Genomic DNA, 21,276 nt, shown 5'->3' on the forward strand with positions numbered 1-21,276 from the left:
GTGGTAGAGGTTTCTGGATACAGTCAAGAGGTGATCTTGGAAGTTTGTTTTTCTGGGGGAGACTTAAGGATGGATGGACTGGTCAAGACACTTTTGTGGTATGAGGTAGCCTGGTAATGGCCTGAACATGAAGGCCGGGACTGGGACTATTCCTTTATTTCATACACCCGGTACCTTGCTCTGTGCCTGGCACATGGTTGGCACTCCGTGTTTACTTGGGGGAGGGAGGGCCAGAAGGGGGCTCGAGTGACTAGATCCAACCACCCATCAAAGAGACATCTCTACTGAAGTTAGAAGAGGAAACAGAAGGCAGAGGAGTGATTTGAAGGGAAAAGGCTTGGTTGGGTTTGGAGAGACTGGGTTTGAAATAATCATGTGGCAGGGAGACCATTTGGGAGTCTGTCTAGGCAAGAGATAACAGGGACCTGAACCAGGATAATGGCAGAGAGATGGGGGAGAAGGAGATGTATCGCCAATGTGCAACTGGCAGAATTTGGTGCCTGGTTAGGTTTGGGGGACAAATGTGTCCTGCCACCAGAGGAAGTAATTCAGGGGGAGGAAGAGGCTTGAAGAGGGGTCAGGGACAGGTGGAGAGAACCTGAAGGTGCCTGCAGTTGGAGACTGGGAGATCAGGGAGGCACGCGTTCCCCTCGGTCTTGTAAGTGAAGTAGGAGGAAGGGGGCAGGGTTGGAATAAGGTTCGTATCTTTGGTGGGCAGATTGAGAAGCCCACTGACCCATCCAGGCTGGTGTGTGCAGTTGATGGTGAGTGAGCATAGACTGGCAACGAGGTCTTCCATATATGTGGGGCTTCGCTCGTGAGCCCTGACTGGTGCGACTCCCTGTGACTTCTGTGGAGCCCAGGCATCAGCGGTTTGGATCATTGCCAGGGTCCCAGGGGCAAAGAGTCAGAGTGTTCCTTAGTGGACCTGGAGGCGGGTGCGATGGCCACTTGCCAAGTGTCAGGAACTGTGCTGGCTGCTGCGAAGCAGGTGGTACCATCCCCATTTCACAGACAAGGAGACTGAGGCTCCAGGAAAGGAAGTGCCACACCCACAGTCGTTCAGCTGATCAGCAGTAGGGTGACTATTGGAGTACGAGTCTATCAGACTCCACAGTCCAGGAGTTTTCCCTGCCTTGCCATATTGCTCTGTAGTTCTGTGCAAGAGCCCTGGGGTGGCCTTGACCAGCCAGGAAGGAGCCAGAACTCTAACAGGGCTGTGGAGCCAATCGTGTCCCTGCAGGCCCGCGGAGCACTTGGACTGGGCCAGACACTGGCTGCACCTGATCTGCTTCTACCCTGAGCTTTTCAGCCTGGTGGATATTGAATTGCTGTGACGTAGCCGTGGCTGGCCCAGTCAGGTGGCTCTCCCCAACGTGGGCTGTGGGAAGGGACGAGTAAGGAAATACGTAGTGTTCACTTAAGCCCTTGCCTCGCATAGCAGTTATAACTGGGTCAGGTGGTACCTCTGGCACCCAGAGTGTTTCCTGGGTGACCTAACGTTCCCGAGGCTTTTTTACCTTGGAGAGCTCAGAATTTTACATCTGGAAGGGACCTTAGAAATAATTGAGTCCAAACCCCATCATGTGATGTGTGAAGTGTCAAGGTTGAGCCTGAGGATATATTTGACTGTTCTAGTTTTGCTCTAGCTTGAGTAGTTTAGCAAGGCTGCTCTGTGAATATCAAATGAGACAGATTCTCATGGGTGCCTAATGGGACTAGTCTTGCTGCTTTACATGTGTATTACCTGTGTAAGTTTTTATGTCGTTTACACACGTATCTCTTTCCTACATAGTGCTTATACTGATGATGTGAATAGCATTGTTGAAGTCACAAGGACAACCAGGATTGTTGAAAATAGTGCAATGAGGCTGAAAACCCTCAGAGATCATCCAAACAGGACTTCTCCATGATACATGCAGTTACTGGAAACATTTCCAACTCAGCAGGAATTGCTTTGCTAAACTAAGTTTCCCTTTTTGCTCCCTACAATTGAGTTTGATTCTGTGGGATGGGACGGGACGATCCTAGAAAAGTAAGGTACTGGGGCACCTGGGTGGCTCAGTCTGTTGAGCGTCTGACTCTTGGTTTCAGCTCAGGTTGTGATCTCGGGGTTGTGGGGGCGAGCCCCCCGTTGGGCTCCATGCTCAGCATGGAGTCCGCTTTTCCTTCTCCCTCCCCTTCTGCCCCTCCCCCTGTTTGCTCTTGCACTCTCACTCTCTCTCTAAAATAAATAAGACTTTGAAAAAAAAAACAAAAGTAAAGGACTGAACATATTAAGACCATTAGTATAATTTTCAACTGCCCTTTAACATAAAGTGGCAAATACACATGATTCCCAGGTGACTGAGACCTGGTGTCTGTCCATCCCCCACCCCACTGGCCCTCCAGGCTCTCACCAACGACGTGGGTGAAAAGCAAATAATTAGGAGTTAGAGTGATTTGTGCATCCGTAAAGTTTTGGGCTAAATGGTGTACGGGCCCAGGGAACTAGAGCAACCTATCTTCTGGGGGGACGTTTCACAGATAAGTGAGGAGGTGATGGAGAGGGCAAGACAGTCTCTGCAAAGGGAGCAGCCAGAACAGAGGCATGGAAATGCGAAGGTTTGCTGCACCCCAGGGAAGAAGCTAGAGTGAAGGGCCATGTCTTGAAGCAGGGAGACTGCTCTGTAGCAACAGTTGGAGGCCTGGCGCTGCCACTATGGCCCGCACCATGGCTGACCCTGAGCAAAGTGATGAAGCCTTTGAGCCTCAGTGGGTGGGGCCACCACGGACAGGGGACTCTGATTGTGTTGACCTGGAGGGAGTGAGAGGGGACAGCCTGGCCAGCCAAGGGGCCGGCAGAAGTGGCTACAACTTGGAAGTCACTGATTGTCAGGCAGAGACAAAGGCCCAGCTGTGGTTGGTGCTCCACAGAAGCTGGCTAGCCCCGGATTAGCAATGTGGATTTGGAAAGGTCAGGGGGAGGAACACGGGAAAGCAGGGTGGAGCGGCCCTGAAGAGTTGAGAAACCGTGCTTTGGGGGTTTGGATTTCTCCATCGTTGCCAGTTGACCCAAGAACTGGGCCCATAGAGGCTGCTCAGCCTTACCCAGGGGCGTCACAATGAGCCTGCCTGCTGTAGAATCAGGTTCACTTTGTAGATCTTTTAAAATTTATTTTCAAGTTCACTTGAAATTCTGGTGTAGAGTTCTTTGAGTTTTGACAAATGCATAGAGTCGTGTTACTACCTCCACCATCAAGACATGGGAAGTTACACTCCCCAAGAAACAAAAACACTCTCTTTTCTTCCCCAGTGTACTCAGCGCTCCCTTTGCTCCCTGCCCCTGGCCACCGCAGATCCATCCCTACGGTTCTGCCTTTTCTAGAAGGGACTCTTGTAGTACGCAGCCTAGGAGTCAGGTCTTTCACTCCGCGAAATGTATTTGAGATTGATTCAAGTTGCGTGGATAGTAGCGTTTTTCTTATTGGCAAGCGGAACTCCGTTGTGTAGCCTTCCCTAGTCTAGCCACTGATGGCTTGAAGGGCATTTGGGCTGCTCCAGTTTGGGGTGTTACTGAATAAAGCTGCTATAAACACTCGTATGTGGGTTTTTGTATGAACATAGGTTTGCATTTCTCTTGTATGACTGCTAATATGGGATTGCTGGGTCTTTTGGAAAGTGTATGTTTAACTCTAAAACTGCCCATACGTTTTCTAAAGCGGCTTTAACATTTTTCCATTTCTACCGGCAATGCATGGAAATTCTGGTTTCTCGACATCCTCACTAGAACTTGGTACTGTTTTGTTGTTGTTTCCCTGCTTTTGTTTTATTTTGGTTTAGCCATTCTGAATGGGTGGGGTTATCTTGATTCTCTTCCAGATGGGGAATTGTATCTCAATGTAGTTTTAATCTGCATTTCCGTAATAACTAATAATGTCGGGCATCTTTTCATACGTCTATTTGTCATCCATATATCTTTTTTGGTGCATTGTTTGTTCACATCTTTTGTCGTCTTTAAAATTAGGTTGTTTTCTCATTAAGTTTTGAGAGTTAAAATATGTTCAGGATGCAGGTTCTTTTTCAGATATGTAATTTGCAAATATTTTCTTCTCCTCTGTGGACTAAGTTTTGCAGAGTGAAGGTTTTACATTTTGATGATATCCACTTTATCGATTTTTTAAAAATGGATTGTGCTTTTGGTGTGGTATCTCAGAAATCTTTGCCTCACCCAATGTCACAAAGATTTTCTCTTAGAAAATTTCTGTTTTTACATTTTAGAACAGAGGTCGGCACACTTTTTCTGTAAAGAGCCAGATGGTAAATAGCTTCAGCTTTTTGGGCCATATGGTCTCTGTCACAACTACTCAACTCTGTCACTGTAGTGCAAAAGCAGCCACAGACAATACATAAACAAATGAGAATAGCTGTGTGCCAATAAAACTTTATTTATAAAAACAGGTGGTGGGCCAGATTTGGTCCACAGGCCATCATTTGCCAACCACTGTTTAAGAAAGTCATCTTTTTGCCAGGCATAGAAGACACCCCTCTCTGAATAATGAGAATGGGGTAATTATTGCCCAGTTCAATCATCCTTGAAAGCATTGCGGGGGGGGGGGGGGGGGGGGGAGGAGAAGGCAGAGAGTAGTTCCCTAACTCAGAACAAAGGTGAGGAGAGGGAGGGATGAAGAAAAAGGAAGGGAAAAGAGAAATGTTTGAATCACATTTCGAGCAAACTTCATTATGCATTTTAATTTTTCAGAGTTAACCCTTGCACTTTGGTTCAGGCTTCAGCAAATGTGTGTGTTTGTTTTTGAGCTAATCTATCTTAAAGCCTCATGGCTGCAGATGCTTTAACAGATTTGTGGAGTTTTTCATGATTAAGCCCATTAATGCTGGTGGTCCCATGCTTTCTACTGAAAGTTGGTGTTTGTTTAATTCATATTTAGATTATATCCAGCATTTTACTTGTACCCGCTGTGGGGTCGTGTGGTCCTCACACATCCTTCCCTGCACGCATGTGATTATTTCTGAAGAACAGATTCCTACAGTTCTGAATCAGAGGGTAGCAATCCTATTAAACTGCAGGTTATCCTCCAAAAGGGTTGTACCATTTCAATGGTGTACCAGGGTGTTTGTCCGCCTTATCCTTCTTTACGACGCTAGATTTTACCCATCCTGGGCGGTCTTGTATCTGACTGACAGAAGGTAGCATCTCTTTTGACGTCACATTTTCCTCATTATTTGGGAATTTGAGCTCTTCCTGGTTTATTAGCATTTGAATTGCTGGCATCTATTAGTTGAGGCTCATATCCTTTGTCCATTTCTCTGTTAAGGGATGTGTCTTCTTTCTGATGAGTTTGTAGACTCTCTGAATCACGTGGGCCAAGCGTTGGGAGTGTTGACCTTTGGGGCTGGACAATTCTTCGTTGTGGGGCCATCCTGGGCCTTGTGGGATGTTTCACAGCTCCACTGGCCTCTACCTACTAGGTTCCAGTGCACACCACCATCCACAGTTGTGGTAACCAGAAGTGTCTCCAGACACGGCCCAGTGTCCCCTGGAGGGCTGAGTCACCCACGCTGAGAACCACTGGCCTAAATAATGTAATAGGTAGCGAGCATTTTCTCCCAAGTCCACTGCTTGTCTGTGTACAGTGCCTTTTGCCATACAGAACTTCTTAATCTTAGGAAGTTTGACTTTCCAGTCTTTTCTTTTATGGCTTTGGATGCTAACCTGTTTTATAAAGAACAGAGAGCATAGAACATTTTCAAATAAATAAAAGAAATGCTGGGAGAGTACAATAACTTTGCATGTTGTGTATGGTCTGAAGCAAATCAGGAGGTGGAAAGGTAGAGAAGTCCCACCTGTTTCCAGCAAGGGAAAAAAAAAAACAACCCCAACACCTAAGTCCTCTCTCAGTGCTGACTCAGGGGGGAGGTGGGAGCGGTGTTCAGGTTTTTATGTAACCACTGGCAAGGCTATTTTTAAAGAACGCTGAGTGCTCCTGACAGTGGGCACTGGGTTTTCAAGCATAAAGGCAGGGCTGGGCAGAAGGGATGTGGAGAAAGGGGTGGGCTACCCCCAAGACCTCCCGGCTGGTGGGCCACAGGGCCTCTTTCTGGTAATGACACTTCAGCCCCATGGGGGTGAGTGCCTGCGTATTTAGAGGCAGGGACGTGGGACATCTTAGATGAGGCGGCTGCGCGCGACAGTACTTGTGAGCAAGCCCAGCACAAGTTGTGCTTTCAGGAGAGCCGTCCTGATGCTCTCGGCTGCATTGATCCGGATTCTTCTCTGAAGCCGTCACTGTGCCATGATGTTTGTCACTGAGAGCGAAAACTTCTGCAGGCAGCTAAGGGCATTCCAAAGCTTGTAAGCTTTGAAGAGCACGTTCCTCCAGCTGGTAGAGAAACCTTAACCTCTTTACCAGCTCAGTCGCTATGGCCTTTGGAATAAAGGGATGCAGGGAACTGTTGTCTCCCTGCTTGAGAACTGAGGCAGGGCGCCTGAGTTGGGGTGCTCAGGTGCACATCGCAGGCTCCTCAGTACCCAGCTGCACTAGGAGTGCACGCGGAGATGGGAGAAGGTGATCAGGAATCTTCAGAAAGCTCTTGAGACAACCCGCACACTTTTCATGAGAGCTTGAATTGTGGTGCTGGAATTGTTTGTAGGTGTTGTGTTTTGTTTTTTCAAGTAAGCTCTGCAGCCAGCAGGGGGCCTGCCTGAACTCAGGACCCTGAGATCAAGAGTTGGACGCTCCACTGACTGAGCCAACCAGGCTCCCATTTGTAGGGTTTTTGAAGCCCCCTAGTAAGTAGAAATGGGTGTGGTTTTAGAGCAGTTTTAGGTTTGCAGAAAGGTTGCAAAGAAAGTACAGAGCGGGTTTCCAGATATGCGCCTCCTCCAACGCGCCTCCTCCAACACGAAGTCTTCCCTCTTAGTGACATCTTGTGTCGGTGTGGTATTTTGCTAGAATCCATGAGGCAATATTGATAAGTATCAGTTCAAGCGCATAGTTTGCCTTCACGTTCAGTCTTTGTGTTGTACATTCCGTGGGTTTGCCCAGATGTGTAATAACCTGCATCCACCATGCCAGGATCATGCAGATGGTTTCACCGCCCTAAAAATCCTCTGTGCTCCTCATGTCCCTCCCTTCCTAGCCCCGACAACTACTGGTCTTCTTACTGGCTCTAGAGTTTCGTCTTTTCCACGATGTCCTATAATTGAGTAGCCTTTCAGACTTAGTAGTGTGCATTTGAGGCCTCCCCACGTCTCTGGCTTCATAGCTCGTTTCTTCCTGTCATGGAATAACACTCTGTTGTGTGAAGGCCACAGACAATTGGAGTTCGTTTCTTCATTTGCCGACTGAAGGGCATGCTGGTTGCTTCCAGTCTCAGGACAGTTACGAATAAAGCCGCCGTAAACATCCACGAGCAGGTTTTTATGTGCACAGAAGTTGAACTTGTAGTGTTGAAAAGAAAAAACCCCAAGTGCCAGTCACTCATTTTGCCTTAATATTCTGCAATATGGACATTTGGAATTTACTTGCTTTTTCTCCCCCCCCCTCCCCCGCAGATTTTTTAAAAAATACAATGTCTAATGGTTATGAAGACCACATGGCCGAAGACTGCAGGGATGATATCGGGAGAACGAATTTAATTGTCAACTACCTCCCTCAGAACATGACCCAGGATGAGTTGCGGAGTCTGTTCAGCAGTATCGGTGAAGTTGAATCTGCAAAACTCATTCGGGATAAAGTAGCAGGTAAAGAAAGCAAGAGGGTTTGTAAGGGGGACTTGGGGCCGTCCCACTGAGCACTGGCTTCTTCGCCCGCAGTGATGGTTGTCAAGTTTCGTTGTTATCTCAGACTGTGTTTTGCCACTGCCCTGGTGGCAGATTGGACTTTGGTTCCCAAAAAAGGAAAAGCTCGTCGTAAGAGCATGTACAGAGTGAGACGGTGGAAGGGGAGGGAAGACGGGACGGCAGAAATGGGGGCGGCGCTGAGAGCTGCAAGAGACCATAGAACAGGAAGGACAGCCTGGCCTGGCTCGGTCCCACGAGTGGAGAGCACTCTGGCCCAGGCAGGCCCTTCCCTGTCTTCCCGGGTCCCCGTGCCAGGTCAGGCCCATGGCAGAACACGGAGTATCCCCGCGGGCAGCCCTTTATCAGCTCTGGGCTGTGCTGTTTGCTGTCATGCCATCAGCTGGAACATCTGAAACACACTGAGTTTGCACTCTTGGGGGGATAGAGCAGGGCCATGGATCAACAGGCAGGCTGTGGGGTTGGATGCTGGCTGAGTCCTGTTCCCCCATTGCCTCCACGTGCGACTCCACACATAAGCGGGGACGGTGGCTCCTGTATCCTACAACCTCGTAAGGATTTGCAGACACCTGGGAAGGCCGTCCTTACCGAGCAGCCTCCGACCCGAGAACGTGGTTTCGAGGAGGAAAACATGGAAAGATCAGGTGCTGTGAAGCACTTCCTTCCTTTTCTCCCCAGGGAGGAACATTGTTTTAGGGAGCTGCCCTCCTCCTCCCCCTCCTCCTCCCACCTCTTCCTCCCTTTCTTTCTTCATCCTTCTTCCTCTCTGCTGTGCTCTGGTGAGCTGAGGAATGGGCAGGAAACACCCCCCCGCCGGCTGCCACCCTGGGTTGTGAGACTATGATTCTCTACACTGAAAACTAATTTAAAAGTTAAAAAAAAGGCTTTATTATGGAAATAAGGTATCTTGTATTCTGATCTACATAAAAGTAGAGTAATATATTGAACCCCATGTACCCACCGTTCGACTCTCAGCTTTTGCCAGGAACCTGGAGACTCCTGTCTGTGGGATGGGTCCTGTCGAGGCTGGCTGGCTGCTGTACAGGGAATTAGTTCATCAGAGGGGGCACGGACTTCAAAAGTCTTTTAAGGACTCTTCCAGTTCTGAGTCTGTGATTTAACAAACCTCTAAATAGGGATTGGAGATAATACACAAATTGAACAGTGTTAGAATGTTTTAGAAGCCGTTATCTTTCTCCTGTTTCAGGAGACCATCTGCATAAGAGAATCCTTGTTCAGAGGCGTTTTAAAATTCTCCTATGCTGCTAACAAGTCTTGCCTTTCTCCTTTTATGTTCTCACGGAAGGGAATTTTTAGCCCCGTGGATATTCCTGAGCATTGCCGTCCGATTTTGCCAGCATTCTCATGGTACCTGACTTCTTTGTCTATTCACTTGTTGTGGTTTTCAAAGGAATGTGAGCTCTGATAATAGGAACACCTAGATTTGGTGAGATCATTCCAGAGAGAACTGGTTTCGGGAATGAGGGAAAAGCAGGAAAGTGTAATTTGGAAATTATTTCGGTTCAGAGATAAACTTTTCCTCCTTTTTGGGTGAGATAAGTATAGCGTACTGAGAGTTGTGGAGGATGTGCTCCCAGGCTCAAATCTCAGCTCCATGTCTTGCTAGCAGTTCCTTAAGTTGAAAGAACGTACCTTCACGAGAAGCTGACTGCATTCCCACTTCTCTCCTCCCGCCACTGATGTGCGGAAACCTCGCCGGCTGCACTGCCCCTCTGTCCTCTTTTAGGCTGCTCTGGTGAAACCCTAGGCACAGATACGTTCGCCCAGCTGCTTTCTCCTGGCTGGGCTGAAGATGCACACCCTGAAGAGAGTCTTGCATCCAGGCAGACAGGTGCCCTGTTGAAGCCAGTTCCAGCCGAGCTCAGCCCACAACGCAGGCATCCCTGGCCCCCACAGCAACCGCGTCTGCACCCTTCACTCTCGGCCAGTGATTGCCTCCCACCTCACAGTGAAAGTAACAGCCATCTCCCCCTCTGCTCGATCCCTGCCCTTCTCCGCGTCCTGGGAACCTCAGGCTAGGCAAGTACCTGCTTGCCCAGGTCTCTTCGGGATCGCCTTGCCAGCATTCAAACACACTACAGTGCTGTTCTCTTTAAAAGAATCCTTGCTAAGTTTCCCTGACTTCCTCTAGTTCAGATGTCTCTCCTTGAGCCCCCTTGACATTTGGGACTGGATAATTCTTGGAGGGGGTGCAGCTTGTGTGTGGTGGAATGTGGAGCAGCATCCCTTCCACCTGCTAGATGCCAGTGGCATCTTCCAAGTCATAACAACTAAAAAAAATGCCCCTAGATGTTGCCACGTGTCCCCAGTATCCTCCCCCGTGAGAATCGCTGCTCTAGCTGTTGTCCTCCCTCCCCTCCCATTCACGGAGCTGTCAATTGACTCTTTTCCTTCTGGAAGCTTCCCCTCCCCCTTGGCTTCCATGAACCACCTACCTGGCTTTCTCCCACCTCAGGCCTTGCTTTGCCTCTTACAGCTCCTTCCTGGCCATTAACTTAGACGGTCCTTAGGGTTATTCCCAAGCTGCTGCTTCCTAAGCCTGCCCTGGGGAGAGCGGATGCTCCTCCACAGCTTCACTGTACCCTCAGTCTACTCCCTGTGTTTCAACGAGAAAGCTCTCCTGAGCTTCAGACCCCTCTACCCCTCAGCCCCTCAACTTTTGTGTTTTCCAAACTGACCTTTTCCCATCATCTGCATCTTAACAGGTGACAGCAGTGTTCACTCAGTGACTCCTGTCAGAAATCTAAGCATGACCTTTGATGTGTGTCCCTGGCATTCATCCTTCTGGATGCTTCCGTCCCTTTTCCTCCAAACCCCCCTGCCCCCCCGCCCCATTCCCTGCCACAGATCTAGATGAGGCCGCATTGTCTTCTGTCTGCACTGGCATTCTGGCCTCTTAAACAGCCGCCCATGTTTCCTCCAGAGACGGTTCTCTTCACTGCGGCAAAGGAATCTAAACATTCTGCATGTGACCCTGTCACTCATTGGCCAGGCACGGGTGACAGGAAGAATGAGGAAGGATGGTGGCTAGGATGCCGGGAGTATTTGACGTGCTGGCCTCAAGATTCAGGGTGTTTCTGGCTGTCAGGCCGCAGCCCCTGGGTTGGGGCTATGCATTTGTTGCTGCCTGTTCTGGCCACAGTTCCTAGCTAGCCCTAGTGTACAGCCCTGCCCTGCTTTCTGGCCTGGTGTCCGGTCCTCTGCAGATGCCATATGGCCCAGCAGCCAGCCTCTAGCCCGTTCACTCGGCTTCTGGCTCATTGCCACGCACCTTTGGTCAGGATAAAGCCCACACCCCTGCCTACAGCTCCCAAGTCTCCTGGGGACCTGTCCTCCTCCTCCTGAGCCACTGCTCTCCCCTCCCCCTCCTCTCGGGCCAGACTGAGCTACTTGTCACTTCCCAGACATGCCCTGGCTCTTAGAGTCTTGTGATTTTGCAAATATTGTTCCCTCTGCAGGAAAGCCCTTCCACACCAAGCCAGCCTGACCACTTTTTTCTTGAATCACCTTGGTTCCTTCTAGAAAAACAACAACATGAAGCAAGAAGGAAGGAGAGTTTAAATTACCCAAAGTCCTTTTGGCTTTGTGGTTCGTGTCCTTCCATACTCGTTTCTTTCCATATTTGTGGTCATAAGCAACTATGTGCTTTTAGAATAATGGGCTCACACCACCCAAGCTGTGCAAGAACTTTTGCTTCCTGTACCTGTGAATGTTTTCCTGTCACTGAGCATAGCTCCCTCACCAGAACAGTTAACAAAGAATCCTGTTGGATGGAGGTGCTGAGTTTACAACAGGCTGGAACCATATTCCATATTTACAAACCCCACTGAGAGAAATAATCGTGGTGCAAGTCTTCACTTATCAGTGATTTCCATTGGAGGTCTTCCTGGAGGTGAGCCAGTAGATGGGAGAGGGTTTACCTTCTTGAACCCGGTCACCAGTTTATACTCGTTCTTCCCCTCCCTACCATCCCCTAGGCCAGAGAGGTTTCTCATCTTGCCCAACCTAAGTAAAAAATGACCTTCTATTAGGGTAGTCATTCACTTTTTAATGATCCTCATCTTGTTTCATATCTTTACTGGCTGTTCATACTTATCTTTTATAAAATACCCTTCTTGTCCTTTGCCCATTTTCTTTCTTTTGGGAGCATTTGCTGTGTCTTATTTATTGTCTCATTCATTCACACCCCCCCCACCTAAGACCCAGCCTCTCTCCCCCGTGAAGTCATCCCTTGAGCCCCCACAGACATTTAAAGGAAGAATTTGACTCTCCCTACCCTCTGACGCTGCAGGGGAGGCCTCGTCCACGGGGTGCTCCCCTCCCCCAGCCGCCCGCCCCGGGTCAATTTGAGAGACGTTGCATCTGGTTGCTCAGGTCGGTGAATGTAATAGGAGATGCCAGAGTATCATCTCTTGGTTTTGACCTTGTCTAGAGAGAGAGCAGTGTTTGGAACTGGAAGAGCAGTGGTTGTGAGGCACTGGGCAGGACACAGAGGGCACTTCGCATGAAGGCAGTCTTGATATTCTCCAGGCAGCGGTTCTCGGAGTGCTGGCCGCTGACTCGCAGCAGCACCCGGCTCCCCGGAGAAACACACGTCCTAGGCCCCCTGAGTCAGCCAGTCCAGGGTGTCCACACATCTGTGATTTAACCGTCCCGGAGGTTACTGTGCTGGTGCAGGAGCAAGTCAGAGACACAGAGCTCTCTGCCTGCAGGGTGAGGAGCGGGATCTGGGGGCCCCGTGAGCTGGGGGGGGGGGCAGCAAGAGCTGGGGGCAGTGCTGGCCTCTAGGGCGTCCCTCGGCCTCAGACCCAGAGTTTATTCACACTTCATCCCTGGCTGTTCTCCCCTCCCCCCAATCCCCGATCTCCCTCCCCCTCCCCTCTCCACCAGATCACCCATCCCGGGCTTCTGGTTGCCCTCACCTGCCAGCACTGACTCGAGGCAGGCCCTGCTCTCCTTAAGCCCCAGCACCCTGTGCAGGATCCATACCTGGCCTGAGCACAGCCCCTGAGCACCCCTGTTTCCCCACCAGACCTCAGACCTTCTCTGGCAGGGCTCATCTTCCATTGCTCTAAATGAGAGGGGGGCCGCACCTGATCTGCCTTCATGGCGTTGATTCTAGCAGCCTCACTACCTCTGGGGGCAGGAGAATCATCTATAAAGAGATTGGAAGTACGCCTGCCTGACATCTTGGGTCCTCAGGCTGAGGCGGGCCCTAGGGAGCTGTGTCATTACCCTGCATGGCTTATAGAGAGACAGTAACTTGGGGGCTGCTTTGGGAAGTGAGGGCCTTCCCCCAGGCCCCTGCTCTGAGCAGGATGAACAGGTTTCTGCATGACTGGAGAGCCCCACTCTCCTCATTCACTTCCAGCGGCAGCTCTCAACTCCTCACGGGAGTCGCTAGGGAGCTTTAAACTACTGAAACCACCTCCACTCCTACCCCACCCCCACCCCCACGTGGATGTCATTCGTTCAGATTATGACCCAGGTACTGATCGTTTTTAGAAGCTACCCTGGTGATTCTAGCAAGCAGCCAGAGTTGAGCACAATTGGTTTGTGGCGAGCAGCTGGGTGGAGGTGGGGACTTGGCCCTGTGTTAGGCACTTTTCACCTATGGCCTCATGTGGTGGGTGCAAACCAGGGGCTCCCCTTCATTCCTCAGCTGCCTGCCCTCCCACTGCACGCAGGTGCCCACCACAGAGGGTTGAATAGACTCCGAGAGGACAGGACCCGCCCCAAAACAGGGTATGCAGAGATCCCACCCCGCGCAGCTCCAGGCCCCAGAAGGCCTGGCCTGGGCACGCTGGTGCGGAGCTACTCCCTGGCACCTAGGGAAACTTGACCTCCTCTGAGCTCCCTCCTGCGGCGGCCCATCTGCAGGTCCTCTTGGTGGGTCTTCCTTCAGCTGCCCCAGCCTGTGCATCCACACCTGGCGTACCTCCCGGGCCTGGCGGCCTGGCCCCACTCCACCCAGCAGCCACTTCTGGGCCATTCCCCAGCTCGTTTCATTCAACTGCTCTGGCCACCCTTCATTTCCTGGAACACACCAAAGTCTCCTCTGCCTCCCAGACTTGGCATTTGCTCTTCTGTCTGGACTGCTTGCCCCCAGCCATCCCAAGGTCTTGCTGCAATCATCAGCTCCTCCCAGGGCACTCCTGACTGCTCAGTCGACCAGGGGCCTGTCCTTCAGCCCTTCTCACACCACAGCAGAGATTGTCCTCATTGCACCTGGGCAGCAGTTTTGTTCATTGGTTTCTTACTGCTTTGTCATCCAACTTGCCCACTGGAATGTGACATTCATTGAGGCATGAACTGTCCTTCATGATCATCATCAAACCCCCTGGCCAGTCTGGCATGGGGCTTGACACATAGTAGGTGCTCAGTTAATACTTGTCGACTCATTGATGAGAACCGGAGGGGGAGCAAGCCTGGGAAAGGAGGCAGTGGCCATCTGGGGGGCTTGTGACTTCCTGGGTGACATTGGCAGGTGCGGGCACATGGTGGTTGAGGAGGCCACCCAGGAAGAATGTATGACTGAGACAGGAGCCAAAGGTGGAACCTTGGGGGCCATCTCGATGGGATGGGTAGAAGACTAGGAGCTTGAGGAGGGACCGTTGGGGAGAAAGAAAACCTGGCATTATCACATCCTGGAGGAGGAGGCACCTTTCTGTGGGGCGGCACCTGACAGTTATGGCCTCGGTGAGGGCAGTGCTGGAAGTCTGCATCGACCACCCTGGGAGCCCGGCCAGGGCCACCGAGCACCAGGGAGGTGAGGAATCAGGAAGTGGGGCTGGGTAGGACCCATGTTTATATGCTGCCAGGAGCCAGCTGAGGCTGAGACACAGGAGCACGGCCTGGGCATGCGTCTTCATCAGCGTCTGGTGTTCCCTGGCAGGGCTTAGGCCATCTGTGCCACGGGCAAAGGTGACAGGTGGTCCAGGACTGGGATTGGCCTTGCAGGAAGAGCAGAAAGACAAGAAGACCTGAGCATGTGTCAACCAGAGGCAGAGGAGCCCCTTTGGGGGCCGGGCAATTGAGTTTCCTGGCCTGGGCACGGTGACAGATGGGCAGAGCAGGATCGGAGAGCAGGTGTTTGGGAGTAAAAATCCCAGCAAGCCTGTAGTTCAGTCAGGAATCCATACCACGGACCTTCTGCATTCTCAGCTTTAACATTTGTAGTCTGGACCGTTAGCAAGGGCCCTAAAGTTCCCAGCCTGGCACCGACTATAGTCGTTGCCCTCTTTTCTGAACTTCTGAGTCTGACTCGCCTGCCAGATGGGTCCCGGCCCCACAGCCCTGCTGCTCTGGGGTCCTCACTGCCCACGGTTTAGGAGCGAAGTCTCTCAGACCTGTGGAGTTTCATTAGAAGTTTGGGTGTGGGGGCGCCTGGGTGGCTCAGTCAGTTAAGCATCCGACTCTTGATTTCAGCTCAGGTCAAGATCTCAGGGTCCTGAGATCGAGCCCTGCATTGGGCTCCAAGCTCAGTATGGAGTCTGCTTGTCCCTCTCCGTGCCCCCCCCCCCCCCGCTTGCTGTCATGTATTTGCTCTCTTTCTCTCAAATAATAAATAAAATCTTAAAAAAAAAAAGTTTGGGTGTGGAGGGTCAGGTTTGGGTTTTGTTTCTTTAAAAAAGAAAGTGGCCCAATCAGAACTGCACATAGTTTGTGTAGCTACTCTGCCCTGAAGGAGGGAGAGTATATCTCCACAAGGCACTCCTTTGGTATGGGCTGTGCACTGACTTCCTTCCAGAGCCTACAGTTTGGGGGGAGGGGTGACTTGACAGTGGAGAACCCTGGCAAACCCACAGCCTTGGCTAGGGGATCCAGGCCAGCATTAGTGATAAGTCAGGGTGACAGCACACACCCCCCCATAGGATGTCAGGAGGGCACTTTACTCTGGGCTCTTCCTCACAAAACCCAACACCCCAGCCTTATCATGGAAAAACATCTGACGAACCCAAGCTGCAGGAGATTCTACCAAATTCCTGACCAGTCCTCCTTGAAACTCTCAAGGTCATCAAAAACAAGGAAAGTCCGAGAAGCTGTCCCAGCCAAGAGCAGCCTAAGGAGATGTGACGACTACATGTCCTGTGGGGTCCTGGATGACCTCCTGGGACAGAAAGGGCCGTTGGGGGAAAAACTAAGGCAATCTGAATCAAGTGTGGACTGTGGTTAACTAACAACATACCAGTCCTGGTTCCTGAATTGCAACAAATGTCCCATTCTGGTGTAAGATGTTACCAATAGGGGAAATGGGGTGTAGGGTCTATGGGAATTATCTTTATTATCTTTGTAACTTTAAATCTAAAAAAATAAAGGGTTTTTTTTGTTTTTGTTTTAAGAAAGTGGCAAAACTGGGTTAGACTCTGCTGGGTTCCATATCTCGTTATCTACCAGAGGGCCTGGGTTCATCTGGCACCCAGGGACCTCTGCCTCATGTGGCTGAAGGCCTGGTGTTTTTTACCTGCTTGTTGTCGCCCTCCAGCAACCAGAGGAATGGAGCGAAGCTCACTGCTCTATCTCTGTGCCCAGAGCAGTGCCCAGCACTCAGTGGCTGCCCCCTAGCATGGCACGTGGATGGGTAAGGGTGGGCATGTTGGTTCTCTTCTCTGGGCCTCCTCCTGCCCCTCCTGTAGTGAAAGGACAAAGCTCCTTCTGCTCGGCACCTCAGCCTTTGCTTCTCTCTGGGCCTCCTGGGAACCCACCACCCCACCCCTCTTAGGCTGAGTCCCTCCCGTGGCATGCTGTTGGTGGTCACCCTCATCACTTGAATATATCACCAAGGAGAGGTGGGGAGACCTACTTGTAACCCTGGTTGTTTTTATAGTAATCTGTACCACCACCAACCCCGCCCCCAGACTTCAGCTGCTGCCGCCAGGGGAAATCCTAGAAGCTTGACCAGAGCTGTGAGGGCAGGCACTCGGCTGGCCTGGGACGTCTCTCAGCTCCAGCTTCTCCCCGAGCTCCCTGTCGTCTGCTTTGTAGCTGAGTTGTAGGTTTGGGAAAGTGAGGGACCCAACACTGGGTGGCACCAGAGCCCAGCAAGTCTTCCCACTCTGGGGCTCAAGTGGTGGAAAAACACCTGGATGCAGACAGCCGGTCACCATTCGGCCCTCCCCACCTGCCTGTCTTGACCAGTTGTGACTGCCCTCTCCTTGCCCTTGGAGCCCCCACATCTCAGCCGGCAGACAGTGGGACTGATCATCATCATTGCTTTGGTGATGGTGTCTACAGGGTGCCATTAGTAACACAGTGTTTCTTCCTTTTTTTAAAAGATTTTATTTATTTATTTGAGAGAGAGTGCGTGCACAGAAGCAGAGGGGGAACGAGAGGGAAAGGGAGAGAATCCCACGCAGACTCCGCGCTGAGTATGGAGCCCAAAGTAGGGCTTCACGTGGGGCTCGATCTCACGACCCTGAGATCATGACCTGAGTTGAAATCAAGAGTTGGACGCTTAACTGACTGAGCCATCCAAGCACCTGCATAGTGTTTCTTTTTAAACAGCCCTTTTTGGGGGCGCCTGGGTGGCTCAGTCATTGGGCATCTGCCTTCAGCTCAGGTCATGATCCCAGGGTTCTGGGATCGAGCCCCGGCATCGGGTTCCCTGATCTGAAGGAGACCTGCTTCTCCCTCTCTCACTCTCCCTGCTTGTGTTCCCTCTCTCGCTATGTCTCCCTCTGTCAAATAAATAAATAAAATCTTCTAAAAAAAAAAAAAGAAAAAAACCAGCCCCTTTTAAAAAAAAATGAACAAAGGTAACATTTGTTCATTGTAGAAAATTTACAAGTTTGCCGAAAAGTGCAACAAAAAACCAGTATAGATTGTGACCACCGGTCTCTGAGCCCACTTCCCAGAGGCCATGGCTTTTTGCGACCTCATCCTCCTGAACCCGGTTGGTCGTCATCCTGTTCACCGTCCCTGGCTCTCGGCCAGTTGATCATTGTGCGCGTGTTCTCCCACACAGGGCACAGCTTGGGCTACGGCTTTGTGAACTACGTGACTGCCAAGGATGCGGAGAGAGCGATCAACACCCTGAATGGCCTGCGGCTCCAGTCAAAAACCATTAAGGTAAAGAGCTGCCATCGCCACCTTGGCCCCGGCCAAGGCGACCTCCCCTTACCTCACCCGGCTGAGGGGTCTCCCCCTTACTTCATCATCACTCTTGAGGGAACCACTCCTCAGAGCCCTGGTGCTTTAGGGGCGTCTGATGGAGCTGAAGCAGTGCCTGTCAGACGCATGTTGGGCAGGGACCGCCCTGGACCATGCTGGTGCCTCTCAGCCACCTCAGCTCTACGAGCAAAGGGACGGTCACCAGGAAGGGCACTTACATGAGGGCAGTCCCCTCCCGGGCCCAGGGTGTGCCGTCTTCATGCCAAGCAAGTGTTTGTGCAGCCTTGCCCTCCCTGCCCCATCATGGCTGGGTCACTCATCCGTCCGGCAGGTGTTTACGGAGCCCCTGCTGGGTGTCAGAGAACAGATGAGTTCTCTGTCTTCATGGCGGGGCCTGTGTGTGTGTATACATGCACGTGCACACACATGTTCAAATCATACCCCCAAGATCTGAAAGTCACGCATGGCAGAGGTACAGGGCCAGGGGACGTTCTTGGGGTGGGGTGGGGTGGCTTCATGTTGACCAGTGGCTTGAGCAAAGCAAGGAGCTGTGCAGCGCAGCCAGCGGGGGGGGACCGGAGGGGGGTGCTCAGGCAGAACGCCACCAGAGTCACTCCAATTCAAGGGCTGTGGCAGCTTCCTGGGACGAGTTGGCAAGTCCTCCAGGCCTCACAGGATGGCTTCGTGTTCTTCTCAGCCTGCTCTCACTTACCACCCCCTCCTTTTCTCAGCCCCAAGCCCTGCCTCCTCCCCATCCCCATCCCCATGTGTCTGTTTGCAGGCTTCTATGATCTTGGGCAGCTCCAGACCCAATCCGGGACTAACTGTGTGTGTTCCTGACCTTTACTCCCTACTGAGCCCTCCTTTAAAATATGTGTCCTCCCATTGCCCCAGGCTGGTCCCTTGACCTAGCTTCCTGCAGCAGCTTGGCAGGCACCATGCCTGCCTGCATGGTCTCCCTCGACAGGAAGCCACTTGGAATGAGACTGCCCTCTCTCAGCCTTTGGTGGACCTGCCAGATCCTCCCACCCCATCTCCCATCACTCTGATTCATGTGGTGCCCAGAAAGGTCCCTCTTGGGACCTCTACCATGGCTGGGCTTCCCAAGCTCCCCTGGGCATCAGAACCATGTGGGGTGCTTGTATAATAAAGGTTCCCAGGGTTGCAGCTTGGGCCTCCCAAGTCACACTTTGGGGTGGTCCTGGGAGCCCATATTCCCATCTGCTAGGGAAGTCTTATAGTCTGGCTGTTGAGGGCGCTGTTCCGTGTCTGCTGTTGAAATGTTCGTGATATGGATTGCTCAGTGGTTTAATCATCCCCAAACCCATGGAAACACTCCTCAGCAGACTTCCTGGGCCTGTGTGCACATAGACCCTATCATGTGCTCCCTGAGGACAGGAGCGCAGCTCATGTATCTCTGTGGCTAGCTCAGACTCCCAGAGGGGCCTTCCTCTGTGGGGGCTGGTGAAGGAAACCACATATTACGGCCTTTCCACATGTCAGGTTACTGGTTCTTCTCCACCAGCTCCAGGTTGTTTATTCTCAGCCCAAAGCTCCCAGTCTGTTAGGAATTATCTTCTGCATTTAGAAAATGTTTGCAGATGCCAGGAGAGCAGACAGTTATTCAAATAGATGCAGAAAATTCATCGTTATACAACAAGTATGTTCTAGGAGCCACGTCCTCTGCCTGGTGCTGGGTTCCATGGCCCATGGCTGCCCTCAGATAGCCCGCTTGTTAACACAGATGTTAATTCTGAGACCACTATCTGATCGGACCTGGGATGGCCTTCTCCCAACTTGGGGAGCACCAGAGAGGTTCCCTCAAAGAAAGTCAGAGTTGAGATCTGGGGGATGAGGAGTTAGGGGTAGGGAGGGCCAGGGTGGGGACACAGGGGGCTCCTCAGCAGAGGTGTTTGCAGGAGCCAAAGTATACCTCTTGTGGTGGGGTAGAAGGCAAGAGTGGCCACGCTGGAGGAGACTCAGTGGCCGGCACATTGTGGCAACTGTAGGTTATCCCCAAGGTTGAAGCCCCACTTCTCACCACAAAGGCAGGACCTTTCCAAAGGCTCGTCTGCCCCCCCAGGCTCTGAGGTCCCGCACCCCACAGCTCACCTGGCTGTGCCCTGGACTTCACCAGCGTTCGCTCTGTCCTCTTTGGTTCTAATGTCATTCATTGATCCGAGTAGGGAGTGAGGAGTCTCCCTGTCCCTGTGTCCTGTAACAACAGCACAGGCAACCCCAGTGAGGGGGCGTGTGCAGAGGCAACAGGCTGAGTGGGGCACAGGCCCCAGTCCTGTGTCATTTCCTGGCCAACACCTGTCGAGGGCTTATAGTGGGCCGGGTCCTTCCATACCTTGTCTCTGTTTTCCTCACCACAACCTGGGAGAGATGATCCCCAATTTAGGCTTGAAGAAGCTGATGTTTCCCCTAGTGACAGGTCTCCCAAGGTCACAGAGGTAGAGAGGGGCAAAGCCAGGGTTTGAAACAGGTGCTGTGGCTCTGGGCGCTTGACACCCCACTGCCAGGCCACTTCCCCAGCTCAACGTGGGAGATAAACACCGGGAACCAGAACGTTTGACTAGCTGTGAACAGAGCCCGGGAGACGGCAGTGCAGGTGGGCAGGCATTATTAGTAATAACAGCAACTGCTTTTGTCCCCTCGTTCAGCAGTGGCTCACTGCCTGCTTGCTGTCCACCTGCATCTGTTCTAGGTGCTGGTGATACCACAGCAAACACAAAAGTTTTGCCCTCATCAAGTGTTCTACATGGTTAAATAAGTAAGAGAGTATGTCAGATCAAGATACGTGCAGTGGAGAAACTGCCCTGGGGGAAGGGGGCTGGGCACTGCTTGTGGGCGGAGGGGCTCCATAGCCAATCAGGTGGTCGGGGAAGTGGAGTTTCTCAGGGCTGCCACCACAAAGCACCACAAATGGTGTTTGTGGTTGGGGAGTGTCAAACAACTGAAATTTGTTCTCATGGCTCTGGAGGCTGTAAGTCCAAGATCAAGGTGTGGGCAGATTGGTTCCTTCCCGGGCCGTGAGGGACAATCTGTCCCGGGTGCTCCTCTGGCTTGGGGGGTCGCTGGCCGTCTCTGGTGCTTCTGGGCTCAGGGAAGCCTCACCTGGACGTCTGCCTTCATCTTCACATGGCATTGACCCTGTGTGTGTCTCTGGCCAGTCTCCCCCTTTTTGCTGAGGACACAGTTACTGGGTTTGAGGCCCACCCTGCTCCAGTGTGACCTCATCTTCATGAATGACATCTGCGACGACACTCTTTCCCAATAAGGTCACATTCTGCAGTGCTGGGGGTTAGCACTGCAACATAGGAATATGTTCAGCCCTTCAT

General features: G+C 51.7%; 1 protein-coding gene across 1 annotated transcript in view; it reads left to right on the forward strand.

The window, feature by feature from the left end:
• ELAVL1 (ELAV like RNA binding protein 1) overlaps positions 1 to 21,276 on the forward strand; it is a 36,977-nt gene that overhangs the window by 3,974 nt on the left and 11,727 nt on the right. The window contains exons 2-3 of the mRNA XM_027582679.1: positions 7,556 to 7,744; positions 17,787 to 17,890. Of these exons, the coding sequence (XP_027438480.1) occupies positions 7,573 to 7,744; positions 17,787 to 17,890 (276 nt within the window). The 5' untranslated portion in view covers positions 7,556 to 7,572. The remainder of the gene's footprint in view (positions 1 to 7,555; positions 7,745 to 17,786; positions 17,891 to 21,276) is intronic.

This window comes from Zalophus californianus, chromosome 1, assembly GCF_009762305.2.
Source record: "Zalophus californianus isolate mZalCal1 chromosome 1, mZalCal1.pri.v2, whole genome shotgun sequence".
Classification (NCBI taxonomy): Eukaryota; Metazoa; Chordata; class Mammalia; order Carnivora; family Otariidae; genus Zalophus; species Zalophus californianus.